The sequence below is a fragment of the Oncorhynchus keta genome, chromosome 7 (genome assembly GCF_023373465.1).
Source record: "Oncorhynchus keta strain PuntledgeMale-10-30-2019 chromosome 7, Oket_V2, whole genome shotgun sequence".
NCBI classification, from domain to species: domain Eukaryota; kingdom Metazoa; phylum Chordata; class Actinopteri; order Salmoniformes; family Salmonidae; genus Oncorhynchus; species Oncorhynchus keta.
In genome coordinates this window covers 1,488,741-1,515,768 of record NC_068427.1, presented here as the reverse complement: position 1 = coordinate 1,515,768, position 27,028 = coordinate 1,488,741, and the positions used below count along the sequence as shown (strand labels likewise).

At 40.1% G+C, this 27,028-nt stretch overlaps 1 protein-coding gene across 2 annotated transcripts; it reads right to left on the bottom strand.

Moving 5' to 3' along the window:
• Positions 1-900: 900 nt before the first annotated feature.
• On the bottom strand, positions 901-27,028 carry nabp1a (nucleic acid binding protein 1a). Of its 2 annotated transcripts, XM_035773017.2 has the most exons (7): positions 26,005-27,028; positions 25,881-25,931; positions 25,546-25,684; positions 24,977-25,048; positions 22,268-22,352; positions 6,350-6,413; positions 901-1,924 (listed from the first exon to the last, which is right to left on the bottom strand). In XM_035773017.2, the coding sequence occupies exons 1-7, from the start codon at positions 26,096-26,098 to the stop codon at positions 1,722-1,724; spliced, it is 708 nt and encodes a 235-aa protein (XP_035628910.1). In that variant the 5' UTR covers positions 26,099-27,028; the 3' UTR covers positions 901-1,721. The 2 variants fall into 2 exon arrangements, with proteins under 2 accessions (XP_035628910.1, XP_035628911.1); XM_035773018.2 differs by lacking the exon at positions 25,881-25,931.

Below are 27,028 nucleotides of genomic sequence, written 5' to 3'. Positions count from 1 at the left end.
GCTTATAAATTACTTGAACATATGTAGGCCTTCTGAAGGCTTCGTTTAGTTCAGACTATTGCCAAAACTGCACTATGAAACAATGAGGTCATTCCAACTAAACTTGGGAAATAAGATTGCAAAGCATGGATTATAAACTTTGATCATAACAATCTAATTGAAGGGTACAATATGGCACAGACGACTACCAAAAAAGCACTACTTGTTTTTTTAAGCAGCAGCCCAAATGATCCCAGTAAGGCACGTGTCAAACTCATTCCACACAGGGCCGAGTGTCTGGTTTTTGCTCTTGCACTTGATCAAATATGGTCGCTGATTAGTAAGGCACTCCACTCACCTGGTTGACTAGGTCTTAACAAAAACCAGCAGACTCTTGGCCCTTCATGGAAAGAGTTTCCTGCGCAAGGCATGCCAAGAACTTGAGTGGATGGACACTGGAGGGCACTGTATAATGGTGGTATATAAATAAACACCACATGACACATCTTCAAGATGTCTCTCTACTTGAGGGCAGTTGGGTGATCCCTAGAGGTCAACATTTTAAGTGTTTCAGATAGACATATATGGACAGTTTCCTGGACAGAGATTAAGCCTAGTCCTAGACTAAAATACTTTCCATTTGGAATCTCCATTGAGTATAATTTTGTGTCCTGGACTACGTTTAACCTGTCTGGGAAACCACCCCACAGGGTAGACATGCAACAAGGTAAATATTTCCTCCTACTGAATAAGCCTCAGGACTATCGATTAAAGTTAAGGATATTAGCCTTATGGCTAGTTTTGACATATCAGAAACGCTGTCTGTCTTTCATTGGAAATGTGTTCATGTGATAAAACAGATTAAATGTATTACTCAGTCTTGATTAAAGTTGTTTGACAGAATGAGGAACATAGCTAGAGTTAAATGTGACAATATTATTTATTGCACTCATTAGCTACTTCACCATCTATCTCAGAGATTAAACAGAAATCAAAATGTCAGTAAAATATATTTGGGTGAACCTCTTAAGTGTTCCCACCTAAACAAATGTATTGTTCAAAACTGGACAGCAAATAAACTAGTCCTCAAGAAAACTGTAGCCATTCTCAACTAAATCTAATTGACCTACCATTAAAAATCAAACTATCACCTTTCTTTTCAGTCACTTTTGATATGTTTTGGTTGAGAAGGGAGTTGTGATCCTTCCAAGGGGGGTTTTGTTAGTTAATTCTGTCCAAAAAGTTGTTTCGCCTACATAAGGCTTTCCCCATCAGCAGTAATCTGTTACTTAATCAAATTAGTGATGCACTTTCTTCTCTCTAAGTCAAAGTGAATGCATCTAGTGGTCAAGTAGGGTGTATAGTTTCAGCCAACAAGATGGGCGAGAGGGAGGCACAGGGAGGGTTGTCAATAACATTGGCACAAAATTGGCAATTATGGTGGTGGAAGTGGGTAAACTTACTTTATGTCCAGAGCTTTGCAAGTCCTGCTACTGTGTTCATGTTTAGGTCACAATTATTCAGTGAGGTGCTTTATGCAATTGACAGCATAACCAACAAAGATTAGCTCAACTAGAGAAAGACAACGTCGCCTAGGTTAACCAGTATAAGCTGCAGATCAGAAACTAGTCTTTTTCAGTGATAATGTTGTGAATGCCAGGTTTGGCATGTTCAAAAGGTAGATGGAAAGGAGAGAGTGGGGGGTTAAGAGGTCGTGGGAAAGATGTCCCTAATGCCATGTTTCATCTCTTGGCACGCCGGGGGTCCCTGCCATTGCTAATAGTGACCGAAGGCTTGGGGGCACTGGGAGGTCCCACAGCGGACATTGGAGGAGCTGTGCTGCCAGGGGAACGGCCGTTAGTCCTCCCCACACCCCCAAAGACAGGGTCACGAGGAGTTGAGGGAGAACTGTTGTTGTTGACAAATGGTATCATGGCACCGTTACCTGTGGGAAGAGAAAGGATGGGCAAAAATGCTAAGAAGAGCAGTCATGATCAACTGTGTATATCACATAAGAGGGGAAACATGTGTCAGAGTTCATTTAATCAAATATAGCAGACTACCGCTTTCTTAATCCTTTGAATGGGCATGGCAAAGAGATTAGCATCATAACTTGACATAAAAGCAAAATGCATGAGTCCACTATGCTTAGATAACAGTAGCACCAATTTAATAAAGATATGTGAGACTGCCATTCAGAAACCCAAACTAACAATTCCAGTTAAACATGGACATACACCATATAGAGGAATTAGACTGGAGCAGTGTAAACGTGTTCTCTGGAGTGATGAATCACGCTTCACCATCTGAATCTGGGTTTGGCGGATGTCAGGAGAACACCAACTGCCCAAATGCATAGCGCCAACTGCAAAGTCTGCTGGATGAGGAATAATGGTCTGGGGCTGGTTTTTTTATGGTTCGGGCTAGACGCCTTAGTTTCAGGGAAGAGAAATCTTACATTCTAGATGATTATGTTCTTCCAACTTTGTGGCAACAGTTTAGGGAATGCTCTTTCCTGTTTCAGCATGACATTGCCCCTGTGCATAAATTGAGGTCCAGAAATAGTTTGTCAAGATGTGTGGAAGAACTTGACTGGCCTGCACAGAGCCCGGACCTCAACCCCATCGAACACCTTTGGGATGAATTGGAACGCCGACTGAGCCAGTCCTAATCACCCAACATCAGGCCCGACCTCACTAACGCTCGTGGCTGAATGGAAGCAAGTCCCCGCAGCAATGTTCCAACATCTAGCGGAAAACCTTCCCAGAAGAGTGGAGGCTGTTATAGTAGCATAGGGGTTAACCAACTCCATATTGATGTCCATGATTTTGGAATGAGATGTTCGATGAGCAGGTGTCCACATACTTGGTCATATAGTGCACATGCAAATGCCAAAGCATTGGAAACACTAGAGTAAATGAGGGATACAAAGTAGGTTGAAATCAGGTGCTTCCACACAGGCGTGGTTTGAGTTATTTAAGCAATTAATAACCCATCATGCTTAGGGCCTGCGGGGGAGGCTATTATTTTCCAGAGTCTGACTCAAGCAGATTACTTCACACACAGACATTGTAAGACATAGGAAATGAGACAAGATATCGAATGGTGCATTACCGCCACCAACAGCACAGGTGATGAAATTAGGTTGGTTAAATCCAAAACTTTAAGTACCAGGGTTGCCTACCCCTGAAAGTCGTACTTGCGAGCAGCAAGCTTGCAGGCAGCGAGTGTCCAGCGTTGTACGAGCTAGCTGCACACGCAACAGTGGTTAACATAACGCCCTGGACCAGAGCTAGTGTGCGTAACACACCAACGCCTAGGAACAAAGTTAATGGCCGTGTTGGAGAGCATCAAAACCGTGATGCATCAAGGGTAAATTGTGACTGATTGAACTAGAAATAGTATTGAGTAGTTATTTAGGATGCCATTTGTAGAGCAGACAGTCAACTGACTCCGTTGATAAAAGTACTCATTTCGGATGGTATTTGAAGTTAGCAGACCACAAGGAGATAGTGTGCATAATCTGCAGCTGGATAAACTAAAATATGGAATTGTTTTAAGATGGTCATGCCAAGAAGCATTTAGCTTAAACATTATTAACTTTAGAATTTTTGCTATTAGCCCATAGAAATGCTTTGAATAACTGATTCACCACATGTAACAGATCATTTTTTCTTTTTTTACTTGGGGGGGGGGGGGTGGGGTTCTGAAGTGTTTGTCCTATATCTGAGAAATAAAAGATCAGGAAACTATTTTCTATTTAACCCCTTATTCTAGGCACTAAACTATCTCCACCTTCAGACAAGTCCCGGGAAACTTGCGGGGGTGCGTAGAGCAACCCCATCATGTTCGTGAGAGTCATCTTTCCACAGAGGGGGTCATACTAGTTTGTAGGCCAAACCGTTCTGAAGCTTTAGAAGTTTGTGAGAAGACAGATTTTTGGGATGTTTTATGGTCTGACAAAGAACAGCTCTATAGCTCTGCCACCTTTCACCGCAGATACAGAAGGGCGATATGAACAGATGCAGTGGATTGAGTCAGCCCATGCAAAAAAAACATCTCTAGACTAGACAGATTTTGATGGGGATGTTATGTTAATTAAATTTCCACAGGGCCACAGGAATTGTAGGAGAAAGGTTAAGACACGGTTGGTTCCCTATATTTTGGCAGTTACTTGTAGGTGGCCTAATTTGGCACTAGCAAAAATAAAGTTCAAAAACAAGTATGACCATGTACATTGACATGCCTGACCCATTAATGCACTGCATGTAGATCAGAGAGGATTTGATGTGTATAAGCAACACAAAACGCATAAACTCAGCAAATAAAGAAAAGTCCTCACTGTCAACTGTATTTATTTTCAGCAAACTTAACATGTAAATATTTGTATGAACACAAGATTCAAAACTGAACAAGTTCCACAGACGTGGTACAATGTGTCCCCGAACAAGGGGGGGGGGGTCAAAATCAAAAGTCAGTGAGTATCTGGAGTGGCCACCAGCTGCATTAAGTACTGCAGTGCATCTCATGGACTGCACCAGATGTGCAAGTTCTTGCTGTGAGATGTTACCCCACTCTTCCACCATGGCACCTGCAAGTTCCCGGACATTTCTGGGGGGAATGGCCCTAGCCCTCACTCTCCGATCCAACAGGTCCCAGAAGTGCTCAATGGGATTGAGATCCCGAACGAGCAGTATGGCTGGTGTCATTGTCATGCTGGAGGGTCATGTCAGGATGAGTCTGCAGGAAGGGTACCACATGTGGGAGGAGGATGTCTTCCCTGTAACGTAGTGTTGAGATTGCCTGCAATGACAAGCTCAGTGCTGTGACACACCGCCCCAGACCATGAAGGACCCCCCACCTCCAAATCAATCCCGCTCCAGAGTACAGGTCTCGGTGGAACGCTCATTCCTTTGATGATAAAGCGCAAATCAGACCAGCACCCCTGGTGAGATAAAACCACAACGTCAGTGAAGAGCACTTTTTGCCAGTCCCGTCTGGTCCAGTGACGGTGGGTTTGTGCCCATAGGTGACGTTGTTGCCGGTGAAGTCTGGTGAGGACCTGCCTTACAACAGGCCTACAAGCCCTCAGTCCAGCCTCTCTGTCTATTGTGGACAGACTGAGCACCGATTGAGGGATTGTGCGTTCCTGGTGTAACTCAGGCAGTTGTTGCCATCCTGTCCCTGTCACGCAGGTGTGATGTTTGGATGTACCGATCCTGTGCAGGTGTTGTTAAACGTGGTCTGCCACTGCGAGGATGATCAGCTGTCTGTCCTGTCTCCCTGTAGCGCTGTCTTCTGCGTCTCACAGTACGGACATTGCAATTTATTGTCCTGGCCACATCTGCAGTCCTCATGCCTCCTTGCAGCATGTCTAAGGCACGTTCACGCAGATGAGCAGGGACCCTGGGCATCTTTCTTTTGGTGTTTTTCAGAGCCAGTAGAAAGGCCTATTTAGTGTCCTAAACATTCATAACTGTGACCTTAATTGCCTACCGTCTGTAAACTGTTAAGTGTCTAAACGACCGTTCCACAGGTGCTTGTTCATTAATTGTTTATGGTTGGAAGCATTGGAAACAGTGTTTAAACCCTTTACAATGAGTATCTGAGAAGTTATTGGATTTTTACTAATTATCTTTGAAAGACAGGATCCTGAAAAAGAGAGGTTTCTTTTTTGCTGAGTTTAGAACTAAGCTAGTTAGAATCTTTTTTACATTCATTTTATGGAATGAATACATGTTTCTGAACAATCCATCAGGCTTTTGTTGACAATATACCAGAGAACAGTGCCCCCGCCAAACCTGCTCACATGGTGGGCCGTCACCCGGTTTACTCTGTACACACAAAGGCAGCAAAAACAAGTGAAAGTGTGTCAATTTAAAGCAACCCCTATCCCTCAACATTTTCTGGTTGACTGGACGAAGCAGAATGCATCCCCACAAACAGAGAAAATAGAGCAGCATTACATTTATCACCAGGTCATCGATTCCACTGCGCAAAACGGAATAGAAACGCCCATTCTCCACAGTTGTCAAAGTAGGTTCTACTTTAAACAGCACAACACGAATGCTTCTGCCACAAGTTGTGTGTACAAAGGGTCTATCTAATCAAACAGAACTAATACCTCACCCACTGATAGGTTAGGTGGACTTCATTTTTGCCATATTGCTTATACCCATCAAATACTTTCATCTACACTGGGGATAGGGGCTAGATGTTTCTGGACTGGGCCTGGACCTCAACTAGCCTGGAAATCTAGACCGATTTCAGTTGTTATACGCCAATATGAACAAGTTAGTGAAATTAAAGTGTGATTCATTGAGGATTTTCTGAATAGATCAACTGCCCCACCACCCCAATTATCACTTACCTGACTGAGCAGGTGTACCTGAATTCTGATTAGGCGGAGAATTCCCCCTCTGATCCGATTTGCCCTGCAAGGGGAGACGTGGTGAGGGCATTAGAAAACACTTTTAAAAAGTCCATTAAGCATCACTTCACACCATTCAATATTTTGGGGATAACTACCCCACTAACCTCATTAAGACTGTTAAAACTAAAAACACTTTACACATGTAGTCTGAGACAGATGGGCAATTCCTGTTCTCTGAAAGTGGAATTAGATTTCTGTTTGTGCTTTCAAATGAACATTGATTTAGGTGTAAACTGAGTATTTTCTTTTCTAGAGTGTCTGCCGTTGATGTTGTTCTTGCTTTTTAATTAGCATCTGATTTACAGTGCCTTTAGAAAGTATTCACACCCATTCACTTTTTTCTACATTTTGTGGCATTACAAAAGTGGGATTAAAATGGATTTGTCATTCTTTGTCAACAATCTACGCAAAATACATAAGTCAACGTGGAAGAAAAATTCTAACATTTGCCATGAAAAATAAAACACCCATAGATCTTGATTAGATGAGTATTGAGTCAATACATGTTAGTCACCTGTGGCAGCATTTACACCGGCAAGTTCTATTTTTTTTTTTTTTTTTGGGGGGTTAGATCAGCTTTTTTATTTTTTTAATAAAACCAAAATCACATTTACATACGTTTTCAGACCCATTACTGAGTACTTTAAGCACCTTAGGCAGCAATTACAGCCTCAAGTCTACTTGGGTATGACGCTACATGCTTGGCACACCTGAATTTTGAGAGTTCCTCCCATTCTTCTCTGCAGATCCTCTCAAGCGCCGTCAGGTTGGAAGGGGGGGGTTGCACCCTGCTATTTTCCAGTTGCTCCGGGCTCTGGCTGGGCCACTCAAGCACATTCAGAGACTTGTCCCAAATCCATTCCTGCATTGTCTTGGCTGTGTACTTAGGGTCATTGTCCTGTTCGAAGATTAACCTTCTCCCCAGTCTGAGGGCACTGGAGCAGGTTTTCATCAAGGATCTCTGTATTTTGCTCCGTTCATCTTCCCCTCGATCCCGACTAGTTTTTCAGCGGCAGGGACTGGGAGACATCTCCATCTCTTCACCGTAGGGATGGTGCAAGGTTTCCTTTTACTGGAGAGTGGCTTCCGTCTGGCCACTAACATAAAAGGCATGATTGGTGGAGTGCTGCAGAGATGGTTGACTTTCTGGAAGGTTCTCCCATCTCCACAGAGGAACTCTGGAGCGCTGTCTGACCATCAGTTTCATGGTCCTCCCTGACCAAGGTCCTTCTCCCCTGATTGCTCAGTTAGGCCAGGCAGACAGCTCTAGGAAGAGTCCTGGTGGTTCCAAACTGCTTCCATTTAAGAATGATGGAGGCCACTGTGTTCTTGGGGACCTTCACTGGTGCAGATTGTTTTTGTTACCCTTCCCCAGATCTATGCTTCAAAACAAGACTGTCTCGGAGCTCTACGGACAATTCCTTTGACCTCATGGCTTGGTTTTTACTCTGCCGTGCACTGTCAGCTGTGGGACCTTATATAGATAGACATGTGTGCCTTTCCAAATCAGGTCCAATCAACAGAATTCCCCCACAGGTGGACTCCAATCAAGGATAATCAATGGAAACTGAATGCACAGGAGCTCAATTTCAAATTTCATCGCAAAGGATCTGAATACTTGTGTAAATAAGGTATGCTTTTTATTTAATACATCTGCCATAAAACTTTTTGCTTTGTCATTATGGTGTATTGTGTGTAGAATGTGGGAAAAAAAACAATTTAATCAATTTTAGAATAAAGCTGTAACCTATAAAAATGTGGAAAATGTCAAGGGGTACTTTCCAAAAGCACTGCATTGTATAATTTCTTTTATTTGTTCCATCTTTGATAACGATTAAATCGGCCAAGTTTTTTATTTGTAATAATGATAATGATAACAATACTGAATGAACACTTATTTAAACATAATACATCAATAAAATCAATTTAGCCTCAAATAAATAATGAAACATGTTCAATTTGGTTTAAATAATGCAAAAACAAAAGTGTTGGAGAAGAAAGTAAAAGTGCAATATGTGCCATGTAAAAAAGTTAAACGTTTAAGTTCCTTGTTCAGAACATGAGAACATATGAAAGCTGGTGGTTCCTTTTAACATGAGTCTTCAATATTCCCAGGTAAGAAGTTTCAGGTTGTAATTGTTATAGGATTTATAGGACTCTCTCTCTATACCATTTGCATTTCATATACCTTTGACTATTGGATGTTCTTATAGGCACTTTAGTATTGCCAGTGTAACAGTATAGCTTCCGTCCCTCTCCTCACCCCTACCTGGGCTCGAACCAGGAACACATCGACAACAGTCACCCTCGAAGCATCGTTATCCATCGCTCCACAAAAGCTGCTGGCCTTGCAGAGCAAGGGGAACTACTCCAAGTCTCAGAACGAGTGCCGTCAGCGATTGAAAAGCTATTAGCGCACACCCTGCTAACTAGCTAGCCATTTCACATCGGTTACACCAGCCTAATCTCGGGAGTTGATCGCTCAGTCAGACTGCTCTATCAAATCATAGACTTAATTATAACATAATAACACACAGAAATACGAGCCTTAGGTCATTTATATGGTCGAATCCGGAAACTATCATCTCGAAAACAAAACGTTTATTCTTTCAGTGAAATATGGAACTGTTCCGTATTTTATCTAATGGGTGGCATCCATAAGTCTAAATATTCCGGTTACATGGCACAACCTTCAATGTTATGTCATAAACATTACGGAAAATTCAAACTGTTGCATAAACCCTGACTCTGCGTGCAATGAACACAAGATAAGTGACTATTTCACCTGGTTAATATTGCCTGCTAACCTGGATTTATTTTAGCCAAATATGCAGGTTTAAAAATATATACTTATGTGAATTGATTTTAAGAAAGGCATTGATGTTTATGGTTAGGTACACGTTGGAGCAACGACAGTCCTTTTTAGCGAATGCGCACCGCATCGATTATAGGACACGCTAGATAAACTTGTAATATCATCAACCATGTGTAGTTAGTTAACTAGTGATTATGATTCATTGTTTTTTATAAGGTAAGTTTAATGCTAGCTAGAAACTTACCTTGGCTTCTTACTGCATTTGCGTAACAGGCAGGCTCCTCGTGGAGTGCAATGTAAGGCAGGTGGTTAGGGCGTTGGACTAGTTAACCGTAAGGTTGCAAGATTGAATCCCCGAGCTGACACGGTAAAAATCTGTCGTTCTGCCCTTGAACAAGGCAGTTATAACCCACCATTCCTAGGCCGTCATTGAAAATAAGAACGTGTTCTTAACTGACTTGCCTAGTTAAATGTGTAAAAAATGTAAAATAAATAAAAATCGTCCAAACAGGTGTCCAAAAATACCGATATCCGATGGTTATGAAGACTTGAAATTGGCCCTAATTAACCGGCCATTCCGATTAAAATCGGTCTACCTCTAGTGCAGTTAGATTAACAAGATTAACAAGAATTTAAGCTTTCTGCCCATATAAGACATGTCCATGTCCTGGAAAGTTTGTGATACTTACAACTGTCATGATAGTCACATTAGCACACGTTAGCTCAACCGTCCCGGTATACGGACACCGATCCCGTGGAGGTTAATCATTTCTGCCCTCCGAATTCACTATATAAATAGGCCCGTTTAATTTTTATCTAGATTGCCGTTCCAAGTAAAAACATTTATTTTTTGCTCTTATAATAAAAATAGGTTGCTAGGTGTAGGCAAGGCCATAAAGCAACTGGAATATGACTTCCTTTCTATGGGAGCAAGATCATATTCATTTTTGCTAACTTTATTATCATGTATTTTAGTGAGATGATTTCCCGAAAAATATATTCATATCACAGTCAGACCCTTTAAATTGGAAAACTACACAGTAATGTAAAAGTAATTTTTTTGTGATGCAATGCGTAATATAGTTCAGTATATAGGCTTGAATGATCAGCTCCTGAAGGAAATTGCAGAATGGCGCAAAGTTCTGTACCCACTCTTCAATATGAATAAAGGGAAACAAAATACAATTGATAAAGAAAAAAAATACAGTTTTTAAAAAGTATCTGTCATCTATGTGGCTGTGGAGGGATCCAAATCTGGGATTTCAAAGACATTAATGAGCATACAAGTCTGAGATTTATGGTCCCTTGATATTGCTGGATTTGATTTTAATCGCTAACATTTAGATGGCCATAAATGGATATGCTGATAGTGGACAACCTTGTTTTACGCCTCTTGACAATTTAAAACTTTCTGAGAAGTAACCATTCTTTACCATTTTACATCTAGGGTTACTATACATAACTTTAACCCATTGTATAAGAGATTCTCCAAAATTATAATATGCGAGCCATTTATATATAAATCCCAGTTGTATTTTATCAAAAACCTTTAAGTCAGCTAGTGTTCTACTGTTTCCCGTACTTGTCTTATTTACAATGTACAGCCCATGTAAAAAAAAAAAAAATGAGGATGAATAATATCCGACAATACCTTTTTAATATTATGCGCTATGCATTTTGCATCACAACACTGAAGTGTAAGGGGCCTTCAATTTTTTTTTATGGACTGGATCTTTATAAATTTATCACTTGGGTCCTGTTTCAGTAATAATGAAATCAGACCTTGTTGAGTATCTGATAATCTACCAATTTTATAGAAGTGGTGAAAACAAGCTAATAAAAAATGTCCTCATGGTATATCAAAAAAGGTTTGGTATGCATTCCAGCCCTGAAGTTACTGGACTTAAAGGCTTTAATTGCATCAAGAATCCCGCTCTGTAATTCAGCCTTTACGAGTCTCTGTGCAGCTGTTCATTTTACATTATTAATAGGAAAAAAAATCCATACAATCAGCTTTGGTTAGAGGAGACAAACAAAAACATATGCTTTTAAAGTACTGTGCTTCCACTTTGAAAATATAGTTTGTGAAACATGGGTGACTAATTTGTAACAAGTTTCTGTAAATTATTTTTGGTAACACTTTTAAATTGAAGATCAAAAAAAAGAATTTGGCGCATTTTTCCCATATTCCATCCAGTTCGATATTATAACATTACTCTTTAAATAAGCTCCTCCATTTGTTAACATTTTCCTCCAACTTATTCTGAGCATCTATGTTAGTTTGCATTGCCATCTGTACTGTTAGTCCTATTTCTTTTGTATATGGACTCGACATGAATTGTTTTTGTTTTAGAAATGAGTACCGAATTGCATAGCCTCTAAAGGCAAATTTAAAATTGTCCCATACAATATGGGGATCTGCTGTACCTATGTTACTTCAGAAAAAGTCAGTTAAATTCTTCTGTCCTAGCTAAAACATTAACATTCCATAGGCTTTGATAAAAAATGTCCAATATTCTCACCCATGTCGAAATTATGTACGAGTGATGTATATGCCAATTACGTGAAGGTCCGAACGCATTCTGTCCCCTATCAACACTAACTTTTGGTGCCAGCAAGAATGACATAAGAAATAAGTCAAGACGACTAGCTTGATTGAGCCTCCACCATGCATCTCTCACTCGGTCAGGATATTTAAGCCTCTATATATCCACTAGTTCTAATGCATCTATGATATTAATGACCTCCTTAAGTGCATGAGGGTTAAAATTGGTAGTGTGATTTCCTTTACAGTCCATTGAGGTGTTTAAAACCGTATTATAAATCTCCCACCATAATGATACATCTTGTATTGCTTGTAGGTTTGATATACATTATAATTATTGATTTATTTTCAAAACAAGCGTGGATCATAATTTGGACCATATAAATAAATGAGCCATATCTGTTCACGATCCAATAACACATTTAAATATAATCCATCTACTTTGCGGATCTGTTTGGACATTTTGCACATTTTGATCAAAATTGTTCATTAATACAGTCACACCTTCTGAGTTTCTTTGCCTACGGGAGACTCATTTTTCGCCGCCCCGCTCCCAATTCTGTTTATAATACACGTTTGTAAAGTTACTGTTAAAAAGTACCATAATGATTGAGTGTTCATATAGCTGTACCATGATATTTACATTGCTACTATGTAAACATCCAATTGTCCTCCACTATTACACCCGCTAAAACCTCCCCCCATCCCAAGTTGGGTTGTCATCCAAGTGAACACAGAACAGAAGCAGATCAACCACCAAAAGCATTTCCAACACCCTCACCTCAATTGTATTATCTACAGTTTAAAAACAAACAAAATGTTAAAAATCTTGCACATCTTAATTTCCACAATTAACAAATAATGTAGGCAGTTCATACAAAGAATTGTCACCTATAACCAGGATGGCCATTACAAAATGTACATTTTTGGCAAGCAATTATTATTTTTTGAAAATTGTGATTCATCCTATATTGTTCCTAACATCATTACCCCATAGTAACAGATGTGGGATAAACACACACCCTTCCCCACAAACACAACAAGCTCAGATGTTGTACAGTTGTGCCATCCAAGTCAAGAAAGGACTTGATGTGCAAATACATAGTTGTAGCTGTTTGAAAAGGCAACATTGAGCAAGAATGGGAAGATTATATTAACCAATGTCAAGTCCTAGCTGTTCGAGATCAGGTGCAACCCCTTCCCCTGAAAACACACACAGGTCCCCCGTTGTGACCATTTTCCCAAGCATCTCTGTGCAGTCAGATCTTCAATTATTTTGTGCCACTGGGGACACAATAATTTGCCCCCTTTCTTAATGCCCGAGTGTGACCCCCTCCCCATGGGTTAATGCAGCTAGTGTTGCCAGTACTGTCACTACCTGGGTGGGGGCACCCCACTGGCTAGGTACATGGTCACGGTTCTCATTAGCGACTGAGAAAATCGTTGAATATTATGCTCACCCATCCAGAGGCTTTGAAGGACCAACTCTGCCAGGCAGGCTCAGAATCTTGAGGGGGTGGTGCCGCTTTAGTGGGTGTCTGACTGCATTTATCTTTCCATCTTGGCTGGGTATAGGCTACTTGCAGTAGGCCTATAAAACAGATAAGGACTTCTCCCTAGAGTATGGGTCGCTCAGGTGGGTGTCTAGGGTATAGAGTTGGGGACCGTTCCACCATGATAGGACAATAAATAAACTACTAAGAATTAAAAAAAAATGTATATCCCATATCTGCACCAAATTGAAAGCTCTCTACTTCTGCTCATAGACACACATGGATGGGCTCTGACATTTGCAACCATTTTCTTTTTTCACTCCACTTTTCCCAAACACAAAAATACACACCCCACCTTACACCCACAAACTGTGCCTTGTCCTGTTTTATTCCTACCATGTTGATTCCTACCTAATTTCAGGCTTGAGTACTTGTGTTCCAGTTCCTTATATTTGAAAATGCACTTTTTCAATAATTATCCTCTCTTCTAATGCCGTCTAATCTATTTAGAAATACTATAAAATAGAAAGTTGAATACTAATTATTTTACAACATTCCCCATCTTGAATGGTATAGTGTAGTTGTAGTTAATTTCTTTATCAATTGATGCATTTTACAGTTTCCCCCCCCAACAAAAATAGTACAATCCCTACCATGGATAGTATTGGGTGGTCCATTATTCAACGACTCTGGGAATTTTGTAATATTTAGAAAAGTCATGGAATGGTCCTGGTGTCTCGGCACAATTTGTTATCAATATAGTTTATCGACTACGAGAGCTACACATTTCCCTTTTAATCTATTCACCTTGAAGAGTGGGAACAGACGTTTGCACTGTTCTGCAATTTCCTTCAGGAACTGGACCATTCATGCCAGAAAGTATTTTACCCAGGCATTTAACCATTATTTTGTCTTTAAGGAATGCAAAAAAAATTTGCAACGATTGGGCGCTCATAGCTCGAAGTTTGATTTTGTCAACAGTATCACCTGAGATCTGTAGTGCTATAAGAAATAATTTCACGAGACTTACAGGATCTTCAACATATTTCTTTGATCCCATTAAGTACCAGATTCTCTCAGAAACGTGTTCTCCTTTTGAGTTATTTAAAGTCTGTTTCAATCGTATAGACTCTTTCTGGGTAAGTCGCAGAGCTTTGCACACCAGGATTGTACAATATTAGCACATTATTTTAATAATTCTTCACGCTCTTTCAGGTTGGTTGTTGATCATTGTTAGACAGCCATTTTAATGTCTTGCCATAGATTTTCAAGACGATTTAAGTCAAAACTAACTGGGCCACTCAGGAGCATTCAATGTCGTCTTGGTAAGCAACTCCAGTGTATATTTCGCCTTGTGATTTAGGTTCTTGTCCTGCTGAAAGGTGAATGTCTCCCAGGGTGTTGGAAAGTAGATAGGCGCTACTCCATTTTTTTTTTTTTATCATAAAGAACTCCCTAGTCTTTGCCGATTACAAGAAAACCCATAACATGATGCAGCCACCACACTTGAAAATATGGAAAGTGGTACTGTGTTGGATTTGCCTCAAAACATAATGCTTTCTATTCAGGACAAAGTTCATTTCTTTGCCACAGTTTTTGCAGTTTCATTTCAGTGCCTTACTGCAAACAGGATCCATGTTTTGGAATATTTGTATTATGTACAGGCTTCCTTGTTTTCACTCTGTCAATTAGGTTAATATTGTAGAGTAACTACAATGTTGTTGATCCACTCAGTTTTGTCCTATCACAGAAATCAAACTCTTAAACTATTTGAAAGTCACCATTGGACTCGTGATATCCCTGAGTGGTGTTCTTCCACTCTGGCAACTGAGTTAGTAAGGACGCCTGTATCTTTGTAGTGACTGGGTATATTGATACATCATCCAAAGTGTAACTAATAACATCACTACGCTCAAAGGGATATCCAATGTGTGCTTTTCTTCACACATCTACCAATAGGTGCCCTTCTTTGGAAAACCTCCCTGGTCTATGTGGTTGAAATTTACTGCTCGACTGAGGGAAATTACAGATCATTAAGTGAGGAGTACAGAGATTAGGTAGTCATTCAAAAATAATGTTTATACACTAAATGGATGTAAGGGAACACCCCCCTGAAATTTACAAAAATGAATGGGAACATATTGGCACCGTACGAAACATATACACGGTGTTCGGGCGTTGTTTCATTCAAAGTTGATTGCAAATGCCATATGGCAAATGCCAAGTGTAACACTGCAAAAATCCAACAGATGGCGAGTGCGCTCCAACGTAATTTTTCATATTGCAGTCAAGACCTACAAGTACAATTTTGAAAAATTGATTTCTCAAACTTTGATTTGTGTCCAATTACACGTATAAGAACTGTATCAACATACTTTAGTCACATTTTATCATCATAAATGTATTTTATTTTAACTTGTCCATTTGCAATTTGATTTCATAGGAAGTCAAAAGTCGAAAATGTGAACATTTTCTCAAAAACGTATGACCCCCTTAAAGTGTTTCCTGCATCGTTTTACAAAATTCTTTCGATTTTTGGTCAATTACACATGTATAAGAATTGTATGAACATACTTGTCATATTTGATTATCATTATTATTATTTATTTTTACTACTTGTCCATAGGGCATATGTTTTGTCCATTTGCAATATGATTTCATAGGAAGTCAAGTCACTTCTTTGGGGGGAGGGGGCCAAATGCCATTAAAAATGTCCAAATGCAATATGAAATATTTGAAAGTGACAAATCAGGTTGTTATGTTCATTTGCCATGTACGATCAATGGAAGTCGGTTTACAAACCCGAAAGTCAGTGAACCATGCCCAAAAGGCATTTATAGATGGTCTATTTGTCATGTATGAAGAGGGAGAAGTGGGACTGTTTAACAATTTTTTGAAAAACGTCCAAAATGACAAGGGGCGCCCCCCTATTGAATGGGCACGGATGGGGGGGGTGCTCCCTACCCAACAGTGGACCCCTTGCTACCCCATAAGGCATTAAAAAACATTTAAATGTCCTCCTGGTAACCCGTTCCAATCACCAGGTGCACGGCTGTGCATTTGCAGTATGTTTCAATGTGCATTTACCATAACGAATATGTCATGCTCAAAAATACTGCAGGAATGTGAAATTGACTGGCCCGATGACCTCGGGATGGCCAGGCAGTGATTCTGGTTCCACTCCATCGCTCGTTGGTGTTGATTACAGAATGTCATTTTGGTGATGGTACCTCACTGTTTAATGTCTTCGATATAGGGGGAGCTATTAATTTTTGGATGAAAAATGTTCCCGTTTTAAACAAGATATTTTGTCACGAAAAGATGCTCGACTATGCATATAATTGACAGCTTTGGAAAGAAAACACTGACGTTTCCAAAACTGCAAAGATATTGTCTGTGAGTGCCACAGAACTGATGTTACAGAAAAAACCCAGATAAAAATACAATCAGGAAGTGCCACATTTTTTGAGACCGTCTCATGGCAATGACTCCTTATATGGCTGTGGAGGAGCAAGGAGTCAGCTTACCTTTTACACGTTTTCCCAAGGTGTCTGCAGCATTGTGACGTATTTGTAGGCATATCATTGGAATATTGACCCTAAAGAGACTACATTTACCAGGTGGTCGCTTGGTGTCCTCCGTTGCAATTATTGCGTAATCTCCAGCTGCAGGTACTTTTCCGTTTGCTACTGAGGAGAAACCCAACTGCCAAGAAGGATTTATCATCGAATAGATATGTGAAAAACACATTGAGGATGATTCTAAACAACGTTTGCCATGTTTGTCGATATTATGGAGTTAATTTGGAAAAAAGTTTGTTGAGAATGAATTTTCTTTTTTTTTTTTCTTAGCCAAAAGTGATGAACAAAGCGGAGCGATTTCTCCTACACAAATAATCTTTTTGGAAAAACTGAACATTTGCTATCTAACTTGAGAGTCTCCTCATTGAAAACACCCGAAGTTCTACAAAGGTAAATTATTTTATTTGAATGCTTTTCTTGTTTTTGTGAAAATGTTGCCTGCTGAATGCTAGGCTTACTGCTATGCTAGCTATCAATACTCTTACACAAATGCCTGTGTAGCTATGGTTGAAAAGCATATTTTGAAAATCTGAGATGACAGTGTTGTTAACAAAAGACAAAGCTTGTGTTTGAATAGATTTATTTAATTTCATTTGCGATTTTCATGAATAGAAAATGTTGCGTTATGGTAATGTGCTTGAGGCTATGATTACGCTCCCGGATACGGGATTGCTCGTCGCTAGAGGTTAAACATATTGCAAATGGACAAAAGTCAGCCAGCAAGTCACCGTCCATCAGTCAATTAGATGTCATTCTGACACCATACCCACTTTCTCCAACTCCTTTAGAAGCCTACTATCACATATTTCAGAGCTGGCCCAAAATTCACAGCGCCTTCTGTTCAAACCATAATAAAAACATAAAAACACAAAGTTACGTCCAGTTCTGACATTATGTGTAGGCCTAGCTGACGCGACTCCGAATACCAAGTTTCGGCTCGATAGGTCTTTCAGTGCCCGAGCAAGACCTTAATTGGTACTGAAAATCCACTTTTTTCCATGCCTTGCTACGGGGTCCTCGAATGAACTATCAGACAGAAATGTTGGGATCTGTCTCTATGGGCCGAGCCGTTTTCAATGGACCTAGTCTTGCAACTCTGGGACTTTTCTAGATGTCGTGATTTTCGTAATGGTCAAAATGAATTGAAGTTATTGCAAATATACGAGGCTGTTTGTCTGAGAATGGTCTAGAGCCACGTAACTCACCACACACTATTGACCCGAGGTCTAGAACAGGTTTCTAAAGTTTCAGAACTCTAGTTCTGACGGTTCTTTTTTAGTTCGCACAAAGGTAACTATTGCAGGCACTGTCTGTCTCTACGCACCACACTGTGTCCCTCTGTCCTAGCTGTGTGTGTGTGTGATTTTTTTCTTGGAAATTTTATGGGAGACATGACTGATTTACAATTCATGGGGTTGCCTAATCTCACACATGAGGTTTGACCATTTTAACCCTTCGAAACAGCCCCTATGACACCATTTAAGGCACTTCCGGTTGGCACAGGAAGCTATAAGTAAACACATATCCTGATTGGGGTATGCCTTTACAGAATCCTGAGTTAAGTGTTTATGTTAACCTGTTGCAACTCTAGGGGCAGTATTTTCATTTTTGGGAAAAAAACATTCCCGTTTTAAAACGGGATATTTTGTCAGGACAAGATGCTAGAATATGCATATAATTGACAGCGTTGGATAGAAAACACTAACTTTTCCAAAACTGTAAAGATTGTCTGTGTATAACAGAACTGATGTTGCAGGCGAAGGCCTGAGAAAAATCCAATCCGGAAGTGCCCCATATTTTGAAAGCTCTGCGTTCCAATGAGTCCCTATTGAGCTGTGAATGTGCCATCAACCAGGTTACACTTTCTACATATTCCCCAAGGTGTCTACAGCATTGTGACTTGGATTTACGCATTTATGTTGAAGAATACCCGTAGGGGGCTACATTGCGCAAGTGGTCACATGATGCTCCCGGAGAAAATCTCACGTAAAGTACAGAAGTAGCCATTATTCCAATCGCTTCTACTGAGAAACCAATTGTCCCGGTTGATATATTATCGAATAGATATTTGAAAAACACCTTGAGGATTGATTCTAAACAACGTTTGTCATGTTTCTGTCGATATTATGGAGCTAATTTGGAATATTTTTCGGCGTTGTTGTGACCGCAATTTCCGGTCGATTTCTCAGACAAACGTGAAGAACAAACAGAGCTATTTCGCCAACAAAAATAATATTTTGGGAACTTTGGCTAACTAACTGGGAGTCTTGTGAGTGAAAACATCCGAAGTTCATCAAAGGTAAACAATTTAATTTGATTGCTTTTCTGATTTGTGACAAAGTTGCCTGCTGCTAGCAAGGCATAAAGCTATGCTAGGCTATCGATAAACTTACACAAATGCTTGTCTAGCTTTGGCTGTAAAGCATATTTTGAAAATCTGAGATGACAGGGTGATTAACAAAAGGCTAAGCTGTGTTCCAATATATTTCACTTGTGATTTTCATGAATAGGAATATTTTCTAGGAAGATTTATGTCCGTTGCTTTATGCTAATTAGTGTCAGATGATGACAACGGTCCCGTTCACGGGATGGGGTGTCACTAGAGGTTAAGAACTGACCGATTTACACAGGGTTGAATGCACTATATCACAAACTGCTGGTTGGGTATGGAAAAAAACTTAGGATGATTTTAACCACTTCTGGTTGCTCCAGGAAGCTTAGAATCGACACAGGTAGACCTCATAGTGGCCTGATGGATTGTCATCGAAGACAGGTTCATAAGACATTCATAACCCACATAGGCGTCAGGTTGAATTTAGGGTTGCAGGCAATGTATTCCTATGGGGAGAGAAGTAATTGAAAACTGATGTAAACACCTTTTAACTGTTTGACGCTACCCATTCCTGTCGCGGGATCATTTGTCAGCAACCGCTGAATAGCATAGCACAACAGTCAAATAATATAACTAAAAATATTCATATTCATGAAATCGCAAGTGCAATATTGCAAAACACAGCTTAGCCTTTTCTTAATCCACCTGTCTCAGATTTTGAAATTATGCTTTACAGCGAAAGCAATCCAAGCGTTAGTGTAAATTTATTCGATAGCATTATGTACACTTAGCATCTGGAAACTTGGTCACGAAAATCGGAAAAGCAATCAAATTAACCGTTTATCTTTGATGATCTTCGGATGTTTTCACTCACGAGACTCCCAGTTACACAACAAATGTTCCTTTTGTTCCATAAAGATTATTTTTATACACCAAAATATTTTTATACACCAAAATACCTCCGTTTGTTTGTCTCATTTTCAGAAATCCACAGGAAAGAGCGGTCACGACAACGCAGACGGAAATTCCAAATGGTCTCCATAATGTCCACAGAAACAGGTCAAACGTTTTTCATATTCATTCCTCCGGTAGTTTTTATAATAAATATTCAATAATATATCAACCGAGTGTGTAGGTTTTTCAGTAACAGCGGGAGGAACAATGGCGGCTTTACTCAGTTGAGCAAAAACTCACTCTGAGAGGCCCCACCTATCCACTTACGCAATTTGATCTTTCACGCTCATTTGTCAAAATAAAAGCCTGAAACTATGTCTAAAGACTGTTGACACCTTAGGGAAGCCATAGAAAAAGGAATCTGGTTGATATCCCTTTAGAATAGAGGATAGGCATGCATAGGAACAGAAGTGTTTCAAAATAAGAGGCACTTCCTGATTGGATTTTCCTCAGGGTTTCGCCAGCAATATCAGTTCTGTTATACTCACAGACAATATTTTGACAGTTTTGTAAACTTTAGACTGTTTTCTATCATAATCTGCATATTCTAGCATCTGGTCCTGAGAAATAGGCCGTTTACTTTGGGAACGTTATTTTTACAAAGATAAAAATAGTGCCCCCTAGCTTCAAGAGGTTAAGGGTTAATGCCACGCGGTTAACCGTTAGGCTTGCACAGATCAGGAGGACCTCGGGAACATTCCTGAGGTCAAATTGTGCTTCTCACCCTAAAGGTTCTCCCACTGTCACCCAAAAGCAAATTAAATAAATTTAGGGCCAGGCTTAATTTTGGGCCTACTTTTTTCACAGTCGCTGAGCGCGCTACGGTCAAGTTGGGCATCTTGTTGAACTCGGCACGGCCTTGAGAATATGGAAATGCCATTGCAGGCTCGGTGTCTCTAAGCACCGCACTTCGTCACTCCATCCTTGCTGTGTGTGTGTGTTTGTGTGTGTGAGAGAGAGCTTTTCTTTGACATCTGTTGGGAGAAATGACTGATTTACAGTTCACGAGGGTTACCTAATAACACATGAAGTTTTGAAAAGAGCAGACCTTTTTAACCCTTCGAAACAGCACCTATGACAATTTTAAGGTACTTCCGGTTTACACAGGAAGCTGAAAGTGAACACATATCCTCCTTTGGGTAGGCACTTATAGAATATTGAGTTAAGACTTATTTATAGAGGGTTGAATGAGTGCGTTATTTCCGAAAATCACAGAAATCTCGCATAGCTCGGAAACACTATTCAAAAAGATTAGTCTGAACACGCTGCAACTGGATCTGTAATAAAACGTTTAAAAATGTAAACACCTTTTTTTGAACATCACCAGTTTGACATTACCAATTTGACATTGTACGATTTCTCTTAAAATTACGATAGATAAATGGCTGTTTTTTTTTTATTAACACCGTAGGTTCATTTACATTGACGTGAAGCGGATAAACTATTGCTCCATTTACATTTTTTACCTTTAATCCCAGAAAAATGGCCATAACTCAAATACCGTTGAGGCCTGGACGCCATCTTGTTCGGGGCCAACTGCCCATTATGCCAAACCTATGCTCACCAAGTTGTCTTCGAAGAGAGAAGAAAAGGCCACGTCATGATTGGTGATGTTTTGTACGTTGTTTTGTACATTTGCAATTCGCCCTCTTGTGGAATTTACCGGGACAGTGGAAAAAGTACCAAAATTTAAACATTTTATAAAACAGAAACCGAATGTCCGAAAAACAGAAACCGAATGTCCGAGAAACTTTGATGACTTCCTGGAAGATCTGGCCCTGCTGCACGGCCCGCCGCCGTTCGCAAATTTTAGAAATGTTGTCGGACGTCTAGTAACATTTGCAATGTGGACTTTCTCACTAACCATATGTCAAAATGTTCCCTTAAAGGTATGTAATTTATGTCCATGCAAATTGTGACTTGTTAAGAAATGTTTTACTTATTGACTAAATACATTTCAGCTTTTCGTTTTTAATTAACCAACCCTCTTGAGCAATCTGGAGGTGGGCTACCGTTAGCCTGGTCACAAAGCTGTTTGTGTTGGATAGCCAACATGTTTGGCAAAAACAATGCCCATAGGAGTTGGCAAGACAGAACAAATAGATCTGGGACCAGGGTAGGGTAGAGGTACTTACAGTCTTGTTCTGCTGGTTGTTCTGGGCTAGCAGATCTGGGTTGGGCTCACTGAAGTTAGGCACTTCGGAATACACCATGCAAAACCTATGGGAGGGAATACATTTAGTGAATGTTAGGAACATTAACCCTGTGTGTTAATACTACATGCATGTCATTGATATTTAAAAGTAACCCAGCACATTCAAGTAATGTTGCATGCATCAACTTGTACCGAAAAGCATTAAAACAATGTAATGTAGCCAGCTTGAAACTATACTGAAGAAATAAACGCAACATGCAACAATTTCAAAGATTTTACTGAGTAACAGCTTATATATGGAACAGTCAATTTAAATAAATTCATTATGCACCAATCCATGGACTTCACATGACTGGGCAGAGGAACAGCCATGGGCGGGCATAGGCCTAACCACTGGGGAGCCAGGCCCGACAAAGGGCTTCATTACAGACAGAAAAACTCCTCAGTTTCTTCAGCCGTCCGGTCTCATGACAGTCCCGCAGGTGAAGAAGCCAGATGTGGATGTCCTGGGCTTGCGCGGTTACACGCGGTCTGCGGTGAGGCCGGTTGGATGTACTGCTAGATCCTCTAAAACCACATTGAAGGCAGCTTATAGTAGAGAAATGAACATTCAAGTCTCTGGCAACAGCTCTGGTGGACATCCCTGCAGTCATCATGCCAATTGCACGCTCCCTCAACTTGAGACATATGTGGCATTGTGTGACAAAACTGCACATTTTATAGTATCCTTTTGTCCCCAGCACAAGGTGCACCTGTGTAATAAGCATGCAGTTTATTCAGCTTCTTGATATACCACAGCGGTCAGGTGGATTGATTATCATGGCAAAGGAGAAATGCTCACTAACAGGGATGTAAACTCATTTGTGCACAAAATTGGAGAGAAATAAGCTTTTTGTGCATATGGAAAACTGGGAATCTTTTTTCAGCTCATGAAACATGGGACCAACACTTTACATGTTGCGTTTATTTTTGTTCAGTATACATGACACCTATATTTCAAAGCAGGGTTGGTCGATGTCAACCTTTGTCCTATCATGATTATGTACCCATAAAACATTGATATACGATGCTATCGCCCAGATTGGCAACCCACAAATGTATTTATTTTTTTGTTGGAAAAAAAATATAACTCCTCTAAAACGAAGGGTGGGTTATAGCGTGAAACCTAATGCAACGGGACGAATCATGACTTAAGTCAATGTGGTTGAAAGCATGGGCAGTGCAGGCAATGGCACATCTTTTCTAATGTTTCCTGCTGGTGGAGCAGCAGAACAGTTGTGTCTGTGGCTTGCACATGATGGAGCAGTGACTGATGATGAACGGGCTGTCTTACCGTAGTGAGCTAGGTTTTAGGCCTACATCATGGCCTGGATAGAAGCAGTCTAGTCTTCAGAACTGGATAATAATTGCTTTATTTGCCTCAAAATAGAAAAATAAATATTGTTTATTCCATCTCTCAAAGCAGTGCTTGAGAATAGCCTATGCCTAGGCTTAGGTTAAAGAATTTCATCAATATTATTTTTGAAAGCCTCGACTTTAGGAGAACACTGATAGGCTAGAATCCTTGGAAATAATCTAATGTTCATAACTTAAAACAGGTCTTAAAGCTTTTATGATTGGCCAATTACCTATCCTCCAATTAGGCCTATTTGGTTTTCAACCCTGCATGGAAGAATTTTCCCAGCCCGCATGGATAATTTATTTCATAATAACGGTTAAACTTCAATAAAATGGTCATGAGCTTTTTCTATAAGCTATTGTTTGTCCTCTAGTTATTAATCCTACCTTAAGGCTTTCAAATAAATTCTGTGACATTCATTGTTTGATCGGGAGAAAGCCATGCATAAAACGATGAAGCGTAGCCTTCAGTCATATTCATAGCCTATCGAATGGAGAGAGAATGGAACATTCTCTGTTCATCTGTTTAAAAAAACGTAGCCTAAAAGAGTGTGTTATAAAACTGGAAATCTTGTGCTGATTTGGTGGAATTCTGTTCTTTCAGGACTACATTCCTCATACATTCTGTAGGCTATACAACATTTATTGAAATGGACTATAGCATATAGGAATACTCAATGTCACTTGTGTCCTGCCCTGCAAGACAAATGTACTGCGTGGCGCTTCTCAAATACGCTAAACCACCTTGGCACATCACGATGTCTTCAACGTCGACCATGGCTGTCAATCATTGTCGATAAACGATGCTATCGCCAAACCTATTTCAGAGCAATATAACCTTCTGTATTCTTAAACTAAATGCAATTCCTCTGTTGCTCAACTATTGTAGATAGATGTAAGAACAGACATGTTGTATTTGATAGAACAAGACATGTTTACAATACAATAGTGGAGGGGCAGTGGGGTTGCACATTATAACTTTTTTCAGGCAATATTTTTTGAAAAACAAGCACTCTTATTGGACAAGTTCAGATACTTTTTTTTTCTTTAATCAAATTTCAGGCCTGTTGAATGCTACCCATACCATGACTCCTATACTACCACGTTTTCAACATGTCAACATGAGTCATCAATATTACCCTAACCACAGAGTTTTGGGGGGGTGGGGGGCAGTCTCACTTCGTGTTCTCTGCTTTTATGCATCACTAAATCATAAAGAGTGTGGCAAGTGGCCAGCTGAATTCTCCTGAAATACAGGAAGTTCCTGGTGGTATAAATAGACTGTACTCACTCTCCGATCTTCTGCAGGTCTCCACCTCTTCCAGTGTACAGGGTCAGGCAGCCCTTCCACATGGAGGCGTAGCTGCAGAGATGGAGGAAAGTCAAGATACTGTATCTAGCTAACAAAGTACTGGGGTTGGGATCAGTTCCATTTCTACTAAATTTAGAAAAATGTTAATTATATTCCAGAGGGGAAAACAGCTCATGAGTTTTCATAGAAACACATTTTGCTATACTTCTATTCACTTTTCTAAGATTCTTGTCATAACAGAATCAATGGTAAGCCTGTGCAGGTGCTCAGGGGAGTGTATGCTCCATATACTAACTGCTCATATCAGTCAAGGCCTCTACCGGTCATGCAGTGTTTCTCATCTCCAATCCTCAGGTCCTGCCAAGGTTGCATTTCTGTTCTAGTCCAGTAAAAGCACACATGGGTCAACATATCAAATGGCTTAATGGAGTAGTTAAATGGGATGTTATTGTGCTTGGCTAGAACAATATGTACAACAATGAGGGTAGCCAATGACAGAGATGAGAATCATTGCAGTAAGCCCAATGGGTGTGGGTAGGGGTCAATACCCTCTGGTCAGCCGGATAATGTCCCCAGGCTGAATGAGGCTGCCCAGCTCGTCCCAGACAGAGATGGCGATGCTTCCGCTCTTGTCCGCTACCTTGCAGGAACGCACCTCATGGCCATCCTTCGTCTTGGTTACCCGTCCTAACATATGAGAAAAGAACAAGAGCAAGTGAAGTTATCCCTTTAGAAATGCAATTCAATAAACATAGCCTTTGTGATGGGTGACCAAGTCCTCATGGATGTAATATGGCACCCTGTCAGAACATGTCCAAAGCAACAACATAAAAATACAGGTAATTGTATGCCATTACACGGAGGCATTTTTTTTTATACTCACGATGACATGTTTGCACTAAGTTGCACAATCGACTCAATTGTTCCTCTGGCCCTTTAAGAAAACGGTAACGAATCTAGGTTGACATGACACGAGAAACACGACATTGTTATCTCCACCAACTTACCTATTTCCAAAACAATGAATACGATATTTAAATTTTTCGATCCAGGCTTCACGTCTTTTATCAAGAACAGACCTTCGTTTATGGCGTTCGACATCTTTAGGATGCAATTGGGAAAGTGACACGCTAGCAAGCTGTCTAGAAAGCTATGCAATCGGTAGCAGCATTCGGTCGGAAGCTAGCAGCAAACTAGCCAGCTAACGTTAGTTTTCAACATAAAGGGATTGTCATAACTTGCTAGCGGTCTATACAAAGTTATTTGAGAAACGTTTTTTTTGCCACAACCTGAAACAAATGAGATGTGGGGTTCCCGATTTATAAAGCTAGCCTCCAAAAGGATAACAAGCTAACGTTACTTTTGCTTTCAATGGATGGACTACTGTAGCTACTTTACTCCATTTTCTACCAAGCTATTCTCTTAAGGTTACTATACTTCCTGCTAGAACAATCTTAGTTACACGTGAAAAAAAACACTACATAAAGCTAGCCACCTTAATTAAACGATATGCTTGCGGTGCTAAGTATTAACCTAAAACACCAGTTTATGGTGAATAAAAAAAATATGAACGTCAAAAATGTTTAACCGCCTGACAATTCAGTTCTCTTTCCTCATCTGGTGCTAACTAGCTACAGCAGTAACGTTAGCCTGACTATTCTCACAATGGTGAGTTTAAGCAAAACTTGTGCTTTACTTGAACTAACTAACTACTTACATAACGAAAAAGACTGATGTTGGATCAATTATAAATTATAGCTAACATTAACACTCATTTCTAGTCTGATGGAGGAAGTAGCGCTAGCTAACGTTAGCTGTCCAACTTCAGCTTTGTTACAACACAAACTCGTACGTGTCTGTTGCTAATACATGGCCGCTATATATAATTATTTGATAAACGTAAATTCAAGTGTTGCTAGTAATTAGACTTGAATTATGGCTAAAGAAAATTCTCGGCGAGTTTATATCTAGACAACTGTGGCACGCACCCCCCTGCTCTTCAAACAATGCCCCCTAACTACGTCAACGTGC